The 17,605-nt window shown below is 46.8% G+C and overlaps 2 protein-coding genes across 11 annotated transcripts in view; one reads left to right on the forward strand and one right to left on the reverse strand.

The window, feature by feature from the left end:
• Positions 1-16,114, forward strand: part of LOC123846982 (zinc finger protein 883-like) — a 33,826-nt gene extending 17,712 nt beyond the window's left edge. For 5 of the 10 annotated variants that reach the window (XM_064595513.1, XM_064595510.1, XM_045879135.3 and 2 more), the window contains one exon: positions 668-3,574. In XM_064595513.1, coding sequence (XP_064451583.1) covers positions 668-2,466 — 1,799 coding nt within the window. In that variant the 3' untranslated portion in view covers positions 2,467-3,574. Of the gene's footprint in view, positions 1-667; positions 12,201-14,303 lie in introns of those variants that run through there. The other 5 variants (XM_064595514.1, XM_064595515.1, XM_054508483.2 and 2 more) reach the window with 5 other exon arrangements.
• Positions 4,734-14,980, reverse strand: SYCE1 (synaptonemal complex central element protein 1). Its single transcript, XM_064595517.1, has 13 exons — positions 14,859-14,980; positions 9,744-9,806; positions 9,076-9,135; positions 8,684-8,758; positions 8,012-8,059; positions 7,707-7,761; positions 6,920-7,009; positions 6,595-6,658; positions 5,734-5,800; positions 5,533-5,656; positions 5,348-5,458; positions 5,105-5,192; positions 4,734-4,871 (listed from the first exon to the last, which is right to left on the reverse strand). The coding sequence occupies exons 1-13, from the start codon at positions 14,926-14,928 to the stop codon at positions 4,794-4,796; spliced, it is 993 nt and encodes a 330-aa protein (XP_064451587.1). The 5' UTR covers positions 14,929-14,980; the 3' UTR covers positions 4,734-4,793.
• Positions 16,115-17,605: the final 1,491 nt, after the last annotated feature.

The following is a 17,605-nucleotide window of genomic DNA, read 5'->3' on the forward strand; positions in this document are numbered from 1 at the left end:
TTGTGAGAAGCCAGGGATGTAGGATTTCATTAGGAATTAGCAGAAAGCTGTCTTTGGCTAGCATGGAGAGGGAGAGAGGATGCCTTTGAGAAACTCCACAGGTGCTCATAGCCAATCCCCAGAGAGGAGTAAAAAAATAAACGTGGGTGCAAATCCTTGTCCTAAGCAATATCCCCACTTAGGTGACAGACAAATGGTCCTCTACTGCATCCTAAAGTAGCCGATCCAGGAGGATCTTGTCATCTTCAAAGCTGAGTGATGAGAAAAGGCCAAGTACAAGGAACTCACAGTTATTAGGAGAGAAAACAGGAAACAGAACAAGAACACAAATGGCAGATGAAAGAATTCAGCCAAAATCCGTGGCTAGGGAAGAGGTGAATATTGTGACCGAATATTTCCTCATGGATCCAAAAAGGAAAAAAGAAACTTAAAAAAGCAAAACTGACAACTAAAACCATGATTTGATGTTAGAGAACCTACTAGTGTAATTTGTTACATCAATTCATTAGAAAGAAAAATCGTATGTTTATCATAATCATACCCATTATTGATTCTTCACAATTTGTATCCTACTGTGATGGAAAGAAACTGCTTCATTCTTATACAAACATTCCATAAGAAATGCTTAGATGTGGTTCACAGATATGGTTACTTTGTCTCATTTTAGATGTCCAGACTGCAGATGACCTGATTGAGACCCTCCAGGAGCATCAGAGCAGACATGTGTGGCAAGTTGGATTTGCCAACAACAAAACATCAACTAAGGAGAGAACCAGCTTGGGAAAACCATTTAATTTGAGTGCAATCCACCTTTCAAACCTGATTATAAATAATGGAAACTGTTCAGGAATGAAGCCAGAGGAGTTTAATGTGTGTCAGAACATGTTTCTCCCTGGTGAGCCTGATGAGATGTATGCTGGAGAGAAGCCTGAGGACCATAATACAACTGGGAAACCCCTCAGGTATGGCGAGCATTGTAGTTTTCATCAGAAGGATCAAATTTTGCAGCCACCTTTTGAATTTGGTGGGCAAGGGAAGGGCTTCAACAAGGAGGCAACCTTCTTTACACATAGCTGTGCTCACATGGGAGAGCCTACCTATACATATGACGAATATCAGAGAGCCTGTGACAAGTCAGCTCTCATTGCCCAAGAGAGAACTCACATAGGGGAGGATCACTGTAGATGTAAGGAATGGGAGAACACCTTTTGTGCAAAACCAACACAGTCGTATCTTCATAGAGCTGATTTCAAGGAGCAATACCGTAAACTTAATCAAAGTGGGGATAATTTCAGCAAGAAATTACACCTCACTCCACTTTCAAGACCTCAGTTAGGAGAGAAAACTTTTGAATGTGATGTATGTGGCAAAACTTTCTACAAAAAGTCTAATCTCAATAAACATCAGAAAATACACACAGGAGAGAAACCCTATAAATGCAGTGAGTGTGAGAAAACCTTCATCAGTAAAACAGTTCTTACAATACATCGGAGAACTCATACAGGGGAGAAACCCTATGCATGTATCGAATGTGAGAAATCTTTCTGCCATAAGTCACACCTAACTGTTCATCAGAGAACCCACACAGGAGAAAAACCGTATGAATGTTATGAATGTGGGAAATCCTTCTCTGTGAAAACCAAACTCACTGTACATCTGAGAACACACACAGGAGAGAAACCCTATGAATGTAATGAGTGTAGGAAATCCTTTTACCAGAAGTCAGCCCTCACTGTACATCAAAGGATTCACAATAGAGAGACACATCATGAATGCAATGATTGTGGTAAAACCTTCCATAAGAAGTCAATTCTCATTGCACATCAGAGAACTCACACAGGAGAGAGACCTTATGAATGTAAAGAATGTGGGAAATCCTTTGGCCATCGCCCAGCTCTTACCGTACATCAGAGAACTCACACAAGAGACAAACCTTATAAATGTAATGAATGTGGGAAATCTTTCTGTGTAAAGCCAAAGCTCACTGTGCATTTGAGACTTCACACAGGTGAGAAACCCTATGAATGTAAGGAATGTGGGAAGACTTTCTACCAGAAATCAAAACTCACTGTACACCAGAGAACTCACACAGGTGAGAAACCTTATAAATGTAATGAATGTTGGAAAACCTTTTGTGAGAAGTCAACTCTCAATAGACATCAGAGAACTCACACAGGAGAGAAACCCTATGGATGTAAAGAATGTAGGAAAACTTTCTACCAGAAGTCAGCCCTGACTGTACACCAGAGAACTCACACAGGAGAGAAACCCTATGAGTGTAATGAATGTGGGAAAACCTTCTGTCAGAAATCACACCTCAGCAAACATCAGAGAACTCACACTGGAGAGAAGTCATGTGGGGCAGAGACTGGCTATATGTATACCAAAACTCACTTTCTCTTTGTGTTGGGCACACAGTTAGCCTGCATGTCTCAGCCTCCCTTTACTGTGGGTGGAAGCGTGTAATTGAGCTATGGCCAAGAGATCATGAACACAAATTATGACCATTATTTCCGTGTCTGGCCACAAAAAAACTTACTTGCGTTTGCTGATTTTTCATTCCTTGTGCTCCTGAAGTGCAGATTACCCACAGGTTTGTCTTTGGAGCCTTAGATGGTAACCGTGACTTAAGACAGAAAGGATTGATTGGGGAGGGCAGAGATCTTCTAAACTCTACCACAAAAATCTTCACTTGTACTTAATCTGAGTGAGAAATATTCACTGTTGAACCCTTCTGTGTGTGACCTATTTACAACACTGTGAGTCCATTATAGCCAGTTTGCTTTATGAATTTGAGATAGGCTTCTCTGAGAAGTTACCAGTCCTTGTGTAGGAGATTCACATAGGAAAGAACCTGAGTTCACCCCCAAGTCAATGGATGGAAAAAAATCAAAGAAATCATAGGAAGAAAGAAATTCAATAAATGCAGGAATGCCTTTATTGGCCAGAGACAGCTCATTGAACACTGAGAATAAAGTAAAACCTTATAAATATCTTTAATGTGTCCAATGCCCCTAAGATTTGTAGAAGCCCTATTTATCTATTGTGAGGATTTATAGGGCACACTCAAGAGTCTCAGGGTTAGCAACATCCTTGGTCTGAGATTTACTGAGGCTCCATTTTGCTGATAGTGTCCTGAATGTGATCTTTAGCCAAAAGTCATTTCATACTTTAGGGATCTTTTTTTCCTGCCCGGAGAAGCTGGGAAGGAGGAATAGTTTTATTTTCAAACCTAGGTAGTCCTTGCTCCTTGGTATTTTGTCTAGATTGATCTTTAAGACTGAACAGTTTCTTTTATCTCATCTGTCTCTACCTATACCTTATGGTAAGTGAGTCTACCAGCTATAAGTTTTTTGTTTTTTGTCTCAGCTAGGAACCCACCCTTGGTTGCCTGACTTTGTGATGATGGGGTTATATTTCTCCTTTTCCAGCTGACACATCTTTGGGTTTCCAAGGAAAGAGCCTGGAGGGAGATTGCAAGGCTGAGCAGCAAGGATTTTCTTTCTTCTTCTTTGGCAGATATCCATGTGGTTGTGAGCAGGGGTGGGGTAAGGTTCCAGTCCTGTTTCTCTGGTCCTGTTTCGCTGTGCAGAACTTTAACATGGTGACTCATATTTGAATGTACCTGAAATGCTTCAAACACTTTACCACTAAGCATAAAAGAAGTTACTTTCTATTCCTAGATTTATTTTTTTTACGCAAATAGGTGTTGGATTTTGCCGAAGGCTTTATTCATCTGTTGAAGTAATCATAAATCCCGTTTCTTTATTGTGAACCAGCTGAAGCTACAAAATTATTTCTAATCATGGGCTTAGCTGAACTGCTTCCATTGTCATGCAGGGGAATATACCACTTTCCAGGAGATACAGGAGTTATTTTGATAAGATGTTACCAGTTCATTTATGTCACAGGTCTGATTAACCCCATCTCAGAAAACTGGGAGGTTGATGCCTAGTGTGTCTAATTTTGCAGGTCATTATTTTTCCGTTCTTCCACAGAAACAGTGCTCTCCAGACTGGGGGCCTGTTTGGACCTCTCTCCATCCCACCATGTTACTGTCTCCTACCCGGATGTGGGAGCCTTTCAAGAGAAGGAATCTCTTTCTTCTTCAGTTACTGTATTTTGGCTTAGGATCACAGACTCTGACTACCCTTGCTGCCCTTAACTGGGTGAATGCATTTATGTGCTTTGAAACATACTTCAAAAGCACACAATAGTTTTAGGTGAACTGACTCCCAGGATACTGAGGAATTCTAACATACTGTGTTGTAGTGACACGTGTCTCGGTTTTATATTTTGTGCCCACAAGAGCGCAAACTACACTTGGCCTCCAATTATGTTTCTTTTTCTCAGCTAATTGGTGGGGACTGTGGGCAAGGGATTGACTGGCTGAGAACCCCAGCACCTTGTTCCTCATTTTGGGGATTTCTGGGATTCTGTATAGTCCAGGCCTGAATAAGGAATTGAAACAATCACAGCGTGGGTTTGCAGCATGTGCATCCTTCTGCCTGGAGACCCAGAACTGTGTGATAAGTCCTAGAAATGAGCAGAGCGGAGACTATGAGGTTAGGGAAGCACTTACTGAGTGAGTCTCAGAGTCCTGCTGCAGGACTCTGGCTGAGGCCAAGAGGAAATGTGGCCAAGGCTTTACCAAGTCTCGGGGATCAGGGGTCTTGGGCCAGATAAACCCTTCCACCCCTGCACAAACTCAGCTGAGGCAGTTGTACTGAAATAGTGCTTTTATTTCTTGAAGTTCTTGGAATATGCTGCAGGGCAGGGGGAATCCTCCTTGGCTAGGAGGGCAAAGGGCCTTGCTTGGTGGGCAGCTCTGGGTCTTTCTCCTCGATGACTCCTAGGAGCTTGGGACTGGCCTGTGGGAGGTCAGGGTCTGAGGAGGGAAGTCTCCAAGCATCCCTATGCCCACAGCTCACTGGAACTTGCCCCTTGCCACCCCACCATTGCCAGCCTCTGCACTTTTGTCTTGGTGGTGCCCTGTGAGAACAGACCATCCTCTGAGGACTGTGGTTCCCCTTCCTCACCTTCCTGTACCCTGCTCCTTCCATGAGCTATTCTCTGCTCCCTGCCACCTCATTCCAGGACTCACAGGTTCTCCTGGGCCAGCCCCTTCTTCTTGTTTGCTTGGGGTTTGAGCAGGGATCTGCATCCCAAGCTTTTCCAGCTCCTCCTTAAGCCTGGACAGAAAAGGGTGGGGTAGGAGTGTGTGGCAGGGGAGGGGAGGGGAAGGGACAAGAGGGTGTGAAGAGACCAGGAGATAAGCCAAAAGGGGACTGGAGATGCCCTCAGCCACCTTCCCCTTGGGTACTGGGGGCAGGGCCTCCATGCCCACCTCTGCCTCTTCTGCTGCAGCTGCTGGCACTTCTGCTGTAGCTGCTCATGGTGATGTGCAGCAGCCTCCAGGAGCTCCTGGGCCTTCCTGTTCTCCTCTTCAAACAGATGCCTGAGGGTAGGGCCATCAGCAGTGGTGGCTCCCTCCCTCCACCCCATTCCCTGTCCCCGCCATCCTTATCTTACACTGCAGCTGCAGCCTCCTGGCTGCGCAGAAAGAGCCCCTCAGCAATGGTCGAGCAGCCATCAGCCCCAAATTGGGAACAAAGGCGATGCTTCACATCCTCCAGCTTCGCCTCCACAAGCTTCTCTGCAGCAGGAAGGGACAGATGAGCAGGGCAGGGCAGGACAGGACAGGGCAGGGCCTCCCCATTCTCCAGGCCTCACCTTCCTTGAGCAGTTGCTCCTTGCTGCTGTCCAGGGTGCCAATCTCCCGGGCCATCTGCTCTGGCCTCTGAGTAGGTAGAGAGGAGGCCTGTCCATGTGTCCCAGGCTCTCCCTTGCACCTCAGAGAAGCCTACCTGGATCTGGTCTCTACTCAGCATGCCTCACTTCCTACTACTCTGGGTCTCTGGGCGCACAAGGCATGTGCCAGCTTCAGGGCCTTTGTACTGGCCATTTTCTCTCCACAGGGAACTGTCTCACCCCAGATACCTGTGATGCTGCACTTGAGAGGCTCATGAGGTGGTTCATGAATTTTGGAAGCTTTGAAATCAGGTCTGAGGCAAGTATTTATTATAGGGGATCCTGAAAACATTACAAATCAGAACTGTTCCCTGGAGAATCAGTCACCAGACCTGAACTGCAGCTCCTCTTCCCTTTGTGTGGTGTTCTCACTGAGCTCCTCCATCCTAACATTGATTCTCTCTGCCCCTTTTATTTGGCACCTGGGATCCTTGGTTTCCCACTATCTGCCCTGTGCTGTCATGGCTGCAAACACATCCACGGATCTTCCTTATGGATAACCTCTCCTTGGTTCATCGGGGTTCCTCCTGGCCACTGAAGGGCCAGGGGGGAGCAGCAGGGATGGATGGGCAGGACCAGCAGAAGAGGACGACACTGGGTGGCAGTGAGGGTGGTGTGTAGGGACTGAGCTGAGGGCCATCTTGATGTATGACCACCAGGGCTGGCTCAGGAGCTGGGTGTGGCAGGTGAGAGGGAGGAGGCTTGCAGTGTGACCCTGAGCTTTGGGCCTGGGACTTCCAGGGAAGATGTGGAAGGTGGGAGGAATGGCTTTGAGTGACTCACATGGAACTTCCAGAGGTCCTTGTGCTGGCCCATCAGATCCTCCAGCTGTTCCTCAAAATCCAACCTGTGGACCAACCATTCAAGATGAGGGGCCATGGGCTGAGACATTCCTCCTCACCTTGGTCCAGGCCAGGGGTCTTCATGCACAGACCTTGGGAGGCTTGCCCGTGTTCTTTGCTCTGCAGGAAGTACTTTCACCACCTTGACCCTTCAAGATCAGCCCAGCCAGCTCCTCTTCTAACCCCCATCTCCAGTATTACCCGCACCCACAACCCATCCCAGCACATCGCCCCCACCCTGCCTGGTATTGGACACTGGGCTTTACCTCAGTTGCCTCTGTTTGTTCTTCTCTTCCTCAATCTGGGAGTTCAGGGCAGAAATTCGCTCCTTGCACTCCTGCAGCATGGTCTGCTTCCTGGGAAGAGGCAAAGGCAGCTGTCAGTCATATTCTCTGAATGTCTCCCCAGGACAGGGCTGGGGTGGGGCTTCTGCCTTCTCTTGGGGTCTGTTCTGGCTTTGCAGATCAAGGTCCTTCTCTAATAACTTCATGGGGGGGCATGAGCATGTGTACCCTGGAAATACTGTTGTGAAATCAGGAAGATCAACATGGACAGACACAGGTGCACAAGCACACACTAACATATCAATCTCATCCAAATTTCCCACGTAGTTCTAATGTTGGTGGGCTTGGGGACTCTGGTCACAAAATGAGTTAAATCAAGGTTCAGGAAGTGGAGATGGATTCACAAATATTGAGGTGGATGGAAAGATAGTAGATGCATGGAGAGATACTGGGTGCCTTGATGCCTAAATGAAGGAACAGGAGAGTGAACAGAGACCAAGGAGCTGATTTTAGGAAGAGTGACAGGCATAAAATAAATAACAGCTGAAAGCATTTGATATTCTAGCAAATGAATGATTATCCCAGTGAGTCAGAGTACCATTAACAGTACTGCATACTGTTGGGGCCAAGGTGGGAAGACATGCATCTGGCCTCTCCTTTTTTCAGAGGGAGACACTGTGACCTGTGGGTCCAGGACTGATTTTCCCTCTTTCTCCTTTGACCACAATGAAGGGGAAGGGCAGAGCAAGTCCCAGATGGAAGCTCTTACCTCTGTGCCTCACTTTCCTTCTCCTGGCAGTGGAGCCTGAGGATCCTTAGGGTTTCTGCAGGGAGAGGAGCCAAGGGCCCCGTGAGAACCCATCAAAGCATCAAGATTGGGCATTGATAATAGGGTCAGATCACATGTAGTCTTGTGGACACCTGATAGGACTTTGTCATTTACTGTAAGTGTGGTGGAAGCCACAGGAGGGATGCAAGCTAAGTCAGGTTCCAAAGGGCTTCAGCTGCTATGGAAAGATTGGCCTCCGCAGGGTGACAAGGGCAAAAGTCTGGAGACAGAGTAGCTGCAGTTACCTTGCTTTTTGTTCAAGATCTCTTTCAGGCGTACTTTCTCTCCACTCACTGGAAAACACAGGAACACAATCAGGCCTCTGTGCATCACTGCACCCTCAGGGAGTGCATTTGCCCCTCATGCACAGGCAGTTTGGGATAGCTCTACCCCAATCCCAGATGTGGACCCCTTGAATTGAGCCTCCTCCCCTCTTGAGCCCACACTCCCTGTAAGCAGCAAAGGGCCCTGGGGTTGATACAGGGTGACTGTGAAGATCCTGCAGGCGGCCAGTGTGTTTACATGGAGGAGAGAGAAAAAACACATGACATGAAGAAACACAAGCAGTAAGGGGAATGTGATCAGGTGGGGACAGGGTGCTGTCTTTAGATGGGATGACTTGGGGGAGGTTTATCTGAGAAGGGGACATTCAAGGTAAGAGCTGATGAGGATGTGTGGCAATAGGAACCTGTACTATCTGGGGGAAGAACAGCCTATCAAAAACCCTGAGGTAGAAGTATGCTTGGAGAGCATACTTCTTTGGGAACACTCCTACCCACAGAGTGGGAGATTGGCAGGACCTGATGTTGGAGAGGGGGTAGGAGCCCTTGGCCACAGCAAGAATGCTAAGTGTCCAGAATATTGAGTTCAGGAAGGTATGACACTGAAGACCTCTGGGTGACCCCCAGCTTGCTTACATGAGTCCATTTCCCTCTGCAGGGCCTCCCAAACAGTCCGGGCCTCTCCCAGCTCCTCACTGGCTTTCTTTTTTGCTGTGCCAAAAAGCAGAACAATGTCAGTGCAGCCTCCAACTGCATTATTCCTTGCAAACAGTGACATTTTTCATTTGTCTTCCAGGAAATCTGGGTTGGGGGACAGATTTTAAAGCAAGAAACCAGGCTTCCAGAACACAAGCCTTTCTTGTTGGGCTCAGTTGATAGCACCACCAGGTTCATGGACACGTGACTATAGCAGTTGCATTTACATGGACCCATCCTTGGTTTTAATGATCTGCTGCTGCTGTCATGAACTACTCAGTAATCTTTTAACAAGGAGCCCTGCAAATCATGTAGCTGGTCCCAGAGCTCACCTTGCTGAACCTCATTAATCCGATTAATCAGGACTTCAACCCTGGGCTCTAGGCTTCCCGCTGCAGGAAGGAAAGGAAGTTGAGTGGAGATGACAGGGCAGGTAGAGGGAGTTGGGGGCCCTACAGGGACTCTCATTCTGGGTAGGGGAGACAAGGAAAAAAAATAGAGATACTGAGTCAGGCTGTAGTAATTGTAGCAAGGAATTAAAGAGTGAAGGAGTGGGGCATGCTCTTCAGATATGGGAAGACCTCTTAAGGGCCCCAAATCATGGGGAGGGCAGTTCCTGGGTGGGGTGGTAGGTAGTCCGTGTAAAGGCCTGCCCTGAGGTGGGAATGTGGCTGGAAGGAGGCTGGTAAGCAAGCAGAGAGCAGCAGAGCTAAGGTGGAGGGAAGGGAGGTGAAGGTAAAAACCTGGATTTAACTGAATACAGTTGGGGCCAAATAGGTGGCTAGCAAGGGGGTTTTGGGAAAATTTCTCGCCTTCCATCCCCTCATAATTCAATTTTGAATCATGGCGCTGTATTTTTGCTTCAAAGAATTAAGTTTTAAAAAAAGAGAGAGCAAATGAGTTAATTTCCCAAGGTTGTGAATTGTGAGGCCTGGAACTGAATCCACTTCTGCCTTATCCCAAAGCTCAGGCTGTGCCTGTTACAGAGGAGACATGAGACCTTTCTGCAACTTCTTCACCATTTCCAGCAAGTCTTCAATTTTCTGTGAGGATTTGGCTTGCCCTGTGGAGACAAAACCAAACATTTTAGAATCCTGAGGGAGTGAGAAGCCTGAGGAAGGGTCCAACAACTTTGGTCTGGGACTGAGGGGGGCTCAGGTCTCCAGCCACAGTGGTGCCCCTTCTTGTCCTGAGGTGGATGGATACTGAATGAGAGATGAGTCAGGCCATTTCACAGTCTACTTCTTCTAAGTTGTGAAATGATACCACAGATTTCCCCTTAATACAACTCAGGCCAAGGGGAGGGGTGAACTTTCACTGCCTGTAGTATTCAAGATTGGGTCAAAGCTCATGATGTAATAGTGAAAGAAAAAAAAAGGAGGGGTAAAAAAAACTGGAAACAAGGAGTCAAAAATCACTGTAACTGCAGATAGCTAATTAACTAGAAAGTTCTAGAGAGTCTTATAAAAAATCCCACAAAGAACAGAAGAAAACTAATTTAAGACATCTCAATTTAAAAAATGCAGTTATTCTATATACACTTACTATTCTGAAGCCTCCCATTAAAATATTAACCTGTTTTTAACCAATATAGGCACTTACTTTTTAAAAAATTTTTTTGTTATGTTAATCACCATACATTACATCATTAGTTTTAGATGTAGTGTTCCATGATTCATTGTGTGTGCATAACACCCAGTGCTCCATGCAGAACGTGCCCTCTTTAATACCCATCACCAGGCTAACCCATCCTCCCGCCCCCTCCCCTCTAGAACCCTCAGTTTGTTTTTCAGAGTCCATCGTCTCTCATGGTTCGTCTCCCCCTCCGATTTCCCCTTCATTCTTCCCCTCCTGCTATCTTCTTTTATTTTTTTCTTAACATATATTGCCTTATTTGTTTCAGAGGTACAGATCTGAGATTCAACAGTCTTGCACAATTCACAGCGCTCACCAGAGCACATACCCTCCCCAGTGTCTATCACCCAGTCACCCCATCCCTCCCACCCCAACCCCCACTCCAGCAACCCTCAGTTTGTTTCCTGCAATTAAGAATTCCTCGTATCAGTGAGGTCGTATGATACATGTCTTTCTCTGTTTGACTTATTTCACTCAGCATAATACCCTCCAGTTCCATCCACGTCGTTGCAAATGGCAAGATCTCATTCCTTTTGATGGCTGCATAATATTCCATTGTATATACATACCGCATCTTCTTTATCTACTCATCTGTCAGTGAACATCTTGGCTCTTTCCACAGTTTGGCTATTGTGGACATTGCTGCTATAAACATTGGGGTGCACGTACCCCTTCGGATCCCTACATTTGTATCTTTGGGGTAAATACTGCTGGATCATATGGTAGTTCTATTTTCAACTTTTTGAGGAACCTCCATACTGTTTTCCAGAGTGGCTGCACCAGCTTGCATTCCCACCAACAGTGTAGGAGGGTTCCCCTTTCTCCGCATTCCTGCCAACATCTGTCATTTCCTGACTTGTTAATTTTAGCCATTCTGACTGGTGTGAGGTGGTATCTCATTGAGGTTTTTATTTGGACTTCCCTGATATAGGCACTTATTTTTAATCCCTTAATGAACTGGTAGATCTAGGCAATGGTACTAACATCACAATAAAGATAACTGGACACTATGAGCCATTTGAGGTAAAAATATAATATAGGATTCTTGCCAAAAAAATCAGACTAGTATCTTTTAATCCTCTCAACCTAAATACTAATTCAGAGGAAATACAGGGACACAGGACACATGGGAATGCAATTACCAACATCCAGATTAGGAACTGGATTCCTAAAGGAACTCAGTTCCTTTAACAGATTTTGGGGAAAAAGGAAAAAGAAGAGTCTTGCAGACTAAAAGGGATTAAAGAGATCGATAAATCAATCTAAAAAATGGACAGTATTTAGATCTTGATTCAAACAAATGTACTTTAAAAAATATTGACACAATCAGGAAAATTGACTGGATATTTGATGAAACTAAGGAATTATTGTAGTTGTTATTCAGATATGACAATACTATTGTGGTTAGTTATCTTTTAGAGATATGCATGGAAATATGTATGGATGATATGCTATGATGCCTGTGATCCTCAAATGAAGTAGTGGAATGGGTGGCAGGAGTGGGTGAGGATAAAGAGGAAAAAAGGTTGGCCAAAAGCTGATAATTGGTAAAGTGGAAAGATGGGCTCATGGGGTAATTATATTTTGTTCTCGCCTTTTGTATATGCTTAGATCTTTCCATAATATGTTTCAATCAATATAAAGAAGGTAAAGAATCATTTCTATAGAAGAGTGGAGAAAAGGAGAGAACAGTGAAGCAAAAATTATACAAATGGTCACTATTTGAAAAGCTGTACAATCTCAGTCATAATTAATGAGCTAAAAATAACATATTGTACCTATCTGATTGGTAAAGATTAATAAATCTGTCAATGGTCAGTGAGATCATGTGGGGAAACTCATATACACTGATAAGACTGTGGAAACGGATGTGACCTTTTGGAGGGCTATCAACATTTTGAAGACTTAATTCCAGTTCTAGAAATTTATGTATGAGTTATACTTGGTTAAGTATGCAAAAGGCATGTTAAAGGACACTGAAGCAATATTTGTTATGTCAAAAGCGGGAAACAACTTGAATGCCCATCAGTCGAGAATTTATGATTCATCTCCACCACAAAATACTGTGTAGCCACTGAAAAGGAGGTAGATTCGTATGTATGGACATGGAAAGAGACCCTAGACAGAATAAATGAAAGTGAAAAATGGTGTATAGAGAATCCCATATGGCTGCAAAAAGAGGTGAAATATATACCTGTCACTCTACAAATATATGCATACCAAGTCTAGAGAACTTCTGGCCAGAATCACACACACACACAAAAATCAAAAGTAGTTACCTCTGGAGGGTATGACTGGAAGGACAAGAAAGAGGAGGTCTACTTTTCACTATACACACTTTTACATATGGTTATATTTTTTAAAATTAATAAATTTGAGTGACCCCAAAATGATATTTTGTTTGGGCAACCATTTTCTCAGGTATTACTATTAATAGACCAGGCAGTGAGCTGCACTGTTTTTATTCTCTATTGTATGTCTAGTGCTCGCCACAAGGTAAGGCACAGACTGGCAATAAATATCTGTTGAATGAGGCAACTAATGTCTTGGTAACAAAAAATCCAGGGCACAAACTAGCCTGTGTAGTATGAGCCCCCTAGTTTTACTTTTTATTTCAAAATAATTTCAAATTTACTAAAAAGTTGTGTAAATAGGATACATAGTTCCTATCCCCCATTAGCTAACATTTCTGAACCTGGAGAATGAGTTGCAGACAATGCTTCATTACCCCATAATACCCTAGTGTGAAGTGCAGAAGTAGGACGACACCCTCCTAGGCGGTAACCACAGTACATGTGTTGAAATAGTATGGTCTGGGGACGCCTGGGTGGCTCAGTCGGTTAAGTGTCTGCCTTTGGCTCAGGTCATGATCCCAGGGTCCTGGGATCGAGTCCCACATCAGGCTCCTTGCTCAGCGGGAAGCCTGCTTCTCTGCTTCTGCCGCTCCCCCTGCTTGTGCTCGGTCTCTCACAAATAAATAAATAACATCTTTAAAAAAAGAAGAAGAAGAAAGAAATACTATGGCCTGATGTGACCGTGTTAGGAGATGGGGCTTTTGGGAGGTGACTGGGTCATGATGGTGGATGGAGTGCCTTTATAAAAGAGACCTCCAGAACTGCCTGCCCCTTCCTCCCTGTGAGGACACAGCCAGAAGAGGTCATCCAGAAACCAGGAGCTGGTCTTCACTAGACACTGTGTCTGCTGGTGCCTCTGTCTTAAGACTTCCAGCCTCCAGAACCATGAGAAAGAAAATTCTGTAGTCTATAGGGCCATCTGGGCTCTGGTGTTTCCGTTAGAGCAGCCCAAGCTAGGACACTGGTGGAGCTGATTCAGCTACTAGTTGATTAGAGGCACCCGAAACAGCCTTACTGAAAGGCTCCTTCGGTGCAGCCTTAGCCATGGGGGTGTTTCATACAAGGGATGTGTGTGCATCGGTCCCCAGTCGGGGGCTGTCTCCTGGATGCCCATCCGTCTCCAGTCGGGGGCTGTCTCCTGGATGCCCATCCGTCCCCAGTCGGGGGCTGTCTCCTGGATGCCCATCGGTCCCCAGTCGGGGGCTGTCTCCTGGATGCCCATCCGTCCCCAGTCGGGGACTGTCTCCGAGGTGCCCATCGGTCCCCAGCCCGGGGCTGTCTGCGAGGTGCCCATCTGTCCCCACCCCGGGGCTGTCTCCGCGATGCGCATCTGTCTCCAGTCCGAGACTGTCTTTGGGGTGCGCATCCGTCCCCAGCCCAGGGCTGTCTCCGGGCGTGCATCCGTCCCCAGTTGGGGGCTGTCACGGGGGGGGGGGGCGCATCCGTGCCCAGTTGGGGGTTATCACCTATGTGTGCATTCGTCCCCAGCCCGGGGCTGTCTCCGGGTGCCTCGCCCTGCTTGGAGGACACTTTCTGAGCCAAGGCTCATGACCCAGAGCTCTTCTCGGCAGGGACACTGTGGAGCTGCGCCGGATCCCAAGGCTGCCCTCGTGCAGGCAGGTGTGAAGGGAACCAGCAAGACCCGTGCCGCTGACGGCGCTGTGAGCAGGGGACAGATGAGCCCACAGGAGCAGAGTCCCGAGGGGTGGCGGTCAGGCTCCCACGGAACACGTACGAGCCAGGTCCTGCAGCTGAGGGCTTGGCTCGGGGACAGCCTCCCACCTTCCCCTCCGCGTGGGGCGGTGACTTCGGACTCCGGAGGACCTGTGCGGAGCTGCCCAACCGTGTCCCCCTGTCCCCTGAGCCGGGGACCGTCCCTCAGCAGGTCGGCGTCAAGAGGAAAACCCGCGGGATGCTGCGCGGAGCCGGTCTGGCCCGGCTTCAGAAAAGAAACACCGGCTGAGGGCTCATCGACGCCATGGAGAGAGCGGAGCTCCTGAAGGGTCTCGCTGCCGGGGACAAAGGGCCGGGGGCGGCCGGCGGCCCGACCTTCCCTGGGCAGCGCGCTCCCTGTCCCGCCTGCCCCGGCCCCCCCACAACCGCCCCTGCGGGGACCCCTGCACTACCTCCGGCCTTCTCAGCCCGCTCCGTGGCTCCCGCTCCCTCGGCGTCCGAAGACCCCGACCGCCCCGCCATTTTCTCCGCTCGCGCGCGGCCGGCGAGGAGCACCTCCGTGGGGATTGGACGAAACTCGCGCCCGGGGCGGGGCTTCCTGCAGCACGCCTGCGCACCGCGCTTCCGGGCGCGGTGGACCGGGTCTCAACGGCTGTGGAGAGGCGCTAGTGCGCATGCTTTAAGCCTCTGGGGCCGCATATTCCGAGTAGCGGAGGTGGGGGCTGGGTGCATGTGGTCTTCCAGGCTTGCGATTGGCCGGTTGAGGAGTCAGTGACCTGCTCCGGAAGAACGGCCCCCACTTTACTGAGCGTGTGGAGGTTGCGGCAAGTGCACTTGTGCCCCGCCACGGATCTAGGGTTTGATTCTTGTCTCCGCCAATATTCCTCACTGCACATGTCGGGTGTAAGCCCAGGAATGTAACCTTTAACTACGCAACATGGAATTTCCTGGAGTCTAGAGTAGGAAATTTACTCACAGGCCCTTGGGAGAGCACTCTTACCTAAACACTGCATTTGTCAATATATTTTTTGGTTTTCTTCCTATTCCTTCTTTGAGATTGCTTTCCTTTGTTTAGTTCAGTGGAACTGTCCTCTATTTGCTACATTGGATGCTGCATGAGTTAAGAATCAGTTAATAAAGCTAATTAGATTTTTAAGTTTACTCATTTGAAATTTTCTTTTGTTAACACCTCCCTGTAATAGAGGACAGATGAAGTAGAGAAGAAACAGAAGTTTAATAACGTGGATTCCTCCTATATACATGGGGGAAACCCAGGGAAACGGAGGAATTCCCTGAAATGGCTAAAGCCACCACCTTACATGCCATTATGGGCTAAAGATGAAGATATTGGTGGAAGCAGGAGTAATCAGGCAGCCAGAGTAAACAGGGTATGGTTGTAAGGTGCCTTTCCCATGGATAGAAGTTTCTAAAAATTTAGAGTTCTGCCTTTCTTCCTAGTATAAATGGAGATTTTCCTTTTAAATGTAAATGGTCCTCACCAAAGCACAACTTCTACTCAGTTTTCAGAGGTTCTTTTGTGTTTGTTGTTCCTTAGAATTAATCATGCCTGTTAACCTTAAAAATAAAAGTGCCATTTATTTTACCAGCCAAAGATGGGTTTATTTGGGAATAGCAGAGAATTACAACTGGGACAAGCCAGCTACTGCAAAACCACAGGTAAATCTTGACAACTAGCAAGAGGAGGCTCTTTTATTTTATTTTTTTATTTTTATTTTTTTAAAGATTTTATTTATTTATTTATTTGAGAGAGAGAGAGAGAGTGAGAGAGCACAAGAGGGGGGAGTGGGAGAGGGAGGAGCAGACTCCTGGCTGAGCAGGGAGCCCAATGCGGGACTCGATCCCAGGACTCCAGGATCGTGACCTGAGCCGAAGGCAGTCGCTTAACCAACTGAGCCACCCAGGCGCCCGAGGAGGCTCTTTTACAGAGGAGGTGGGGTTGGGAGAGGCTGTTGTAAACTGAAAGCCCTTTGGAGTAAACTGGGGAACTGGAAAAGTAGTGGCTTCTCATTGGCTGGGCCTTGGCCATCTCTCATTGGCTGGGCCCTGACCGTCTCTCATTGGCTGGGCCTTGGTCGTCTCTCATTGGCTGGGCCCTGGCCGTCTCTCATTGGCTGGGCTGTGGCGGGGTGGTGCGCGGGGAGGAAGCTTGCTTTCCTCCTGCTGGGATAGTGAAGTGTATCCACCTACGAGGTACCTCTTTTGCTGTTGGTAGGGCGTAAGAGTGGCTCCTTCCAAACCTTGGGACTTCATTTGAGTCAGGTTTCCTGGTATTTTCGTAGGCTCAAACAAAGCTTATGCCAAAGATCCGTGCTTTCTCCTCCTGTGGAGGTGGTTCTGCATCCTTATGGACAGGACCCACCAGGAAGGTGCTGCTGAATCCTCAGCCTCAGGAACATTTGGAGCTGTGGGAGGAAAAAGCAGAGGCTTCCTGTGTGTAGTGAATAGTAAGGAGGGGTAGTCGTCAGAGGACCCAGTGGAGGAAAGGCCTGCGGTGGAAATCTGTCTTTTTAGTTACTTTTTGTGTGGCGCAGGATTTTGTGTATGGTGTAACGTACTATGTTCCATTGCTTGTGGCTCATTTTCCCCAGCAGTATTCATTGAGGAGACTGCCCTGTGTTGGGTGTTCTTGGCTCCCTTACAAAGTAATTGAACATCTGTGCTTGTGTTTATTTCATTCTGCTACAATCATCCTTGTGCCTGTTTTAATCTCGACACTTTCAAGACTGTTTTGTTTACCATAGCTTTGCAAAAGCTTATTCTTTCTCAGGATGGGTTTGGCTACTCAAGATCCTTTGTGGTTTCATACACACTTCAGGATTGTTATTGTTTTGTGAAAAATGCCTTTGGAATTTTGTTCACGATTACCTTGAATCTGTGGATTGCTTTGGGTTGAATGAACAATTTGACAATATTTAACGATCTACGAGTAAGAAATATCCTTCCATTTATTGGTCTCTTCTTCAATTTCTTTATCAGCATCCTGCAGTTTTGATGTTACAGAGTTTTCACATCTTGGTTAAATTTTTTCCTAGATATTTTATTATTTTTTGATGAAATTGTTAGTGATACTATTTTCTTAATTTTTCCTTGTGATGGTTTGTTATGAATATGTAAGGAGTGAGAATGTCCTGTTCCTTCAAGGTCCTTCTCGGTGGACTAAAAATCAAATTGACATGAG

The sequence above is a fragment of the Mirounga angustirostris genome, unplaced genomic scaffold (assembly GCF_029215605.1).
Source record: "Mirounga angustirostris isolate CCGP_5_RB_7025 unplaced genomic scaffold, mMirAng1.0.hap1 SCAF_6, whole genome shotgun sequence".
NCBI lineage: Eukaryota > Metazoa > Chordata > Mammalia > Carnivora > Phocidae > Mirounga > Mirounga angustirostris.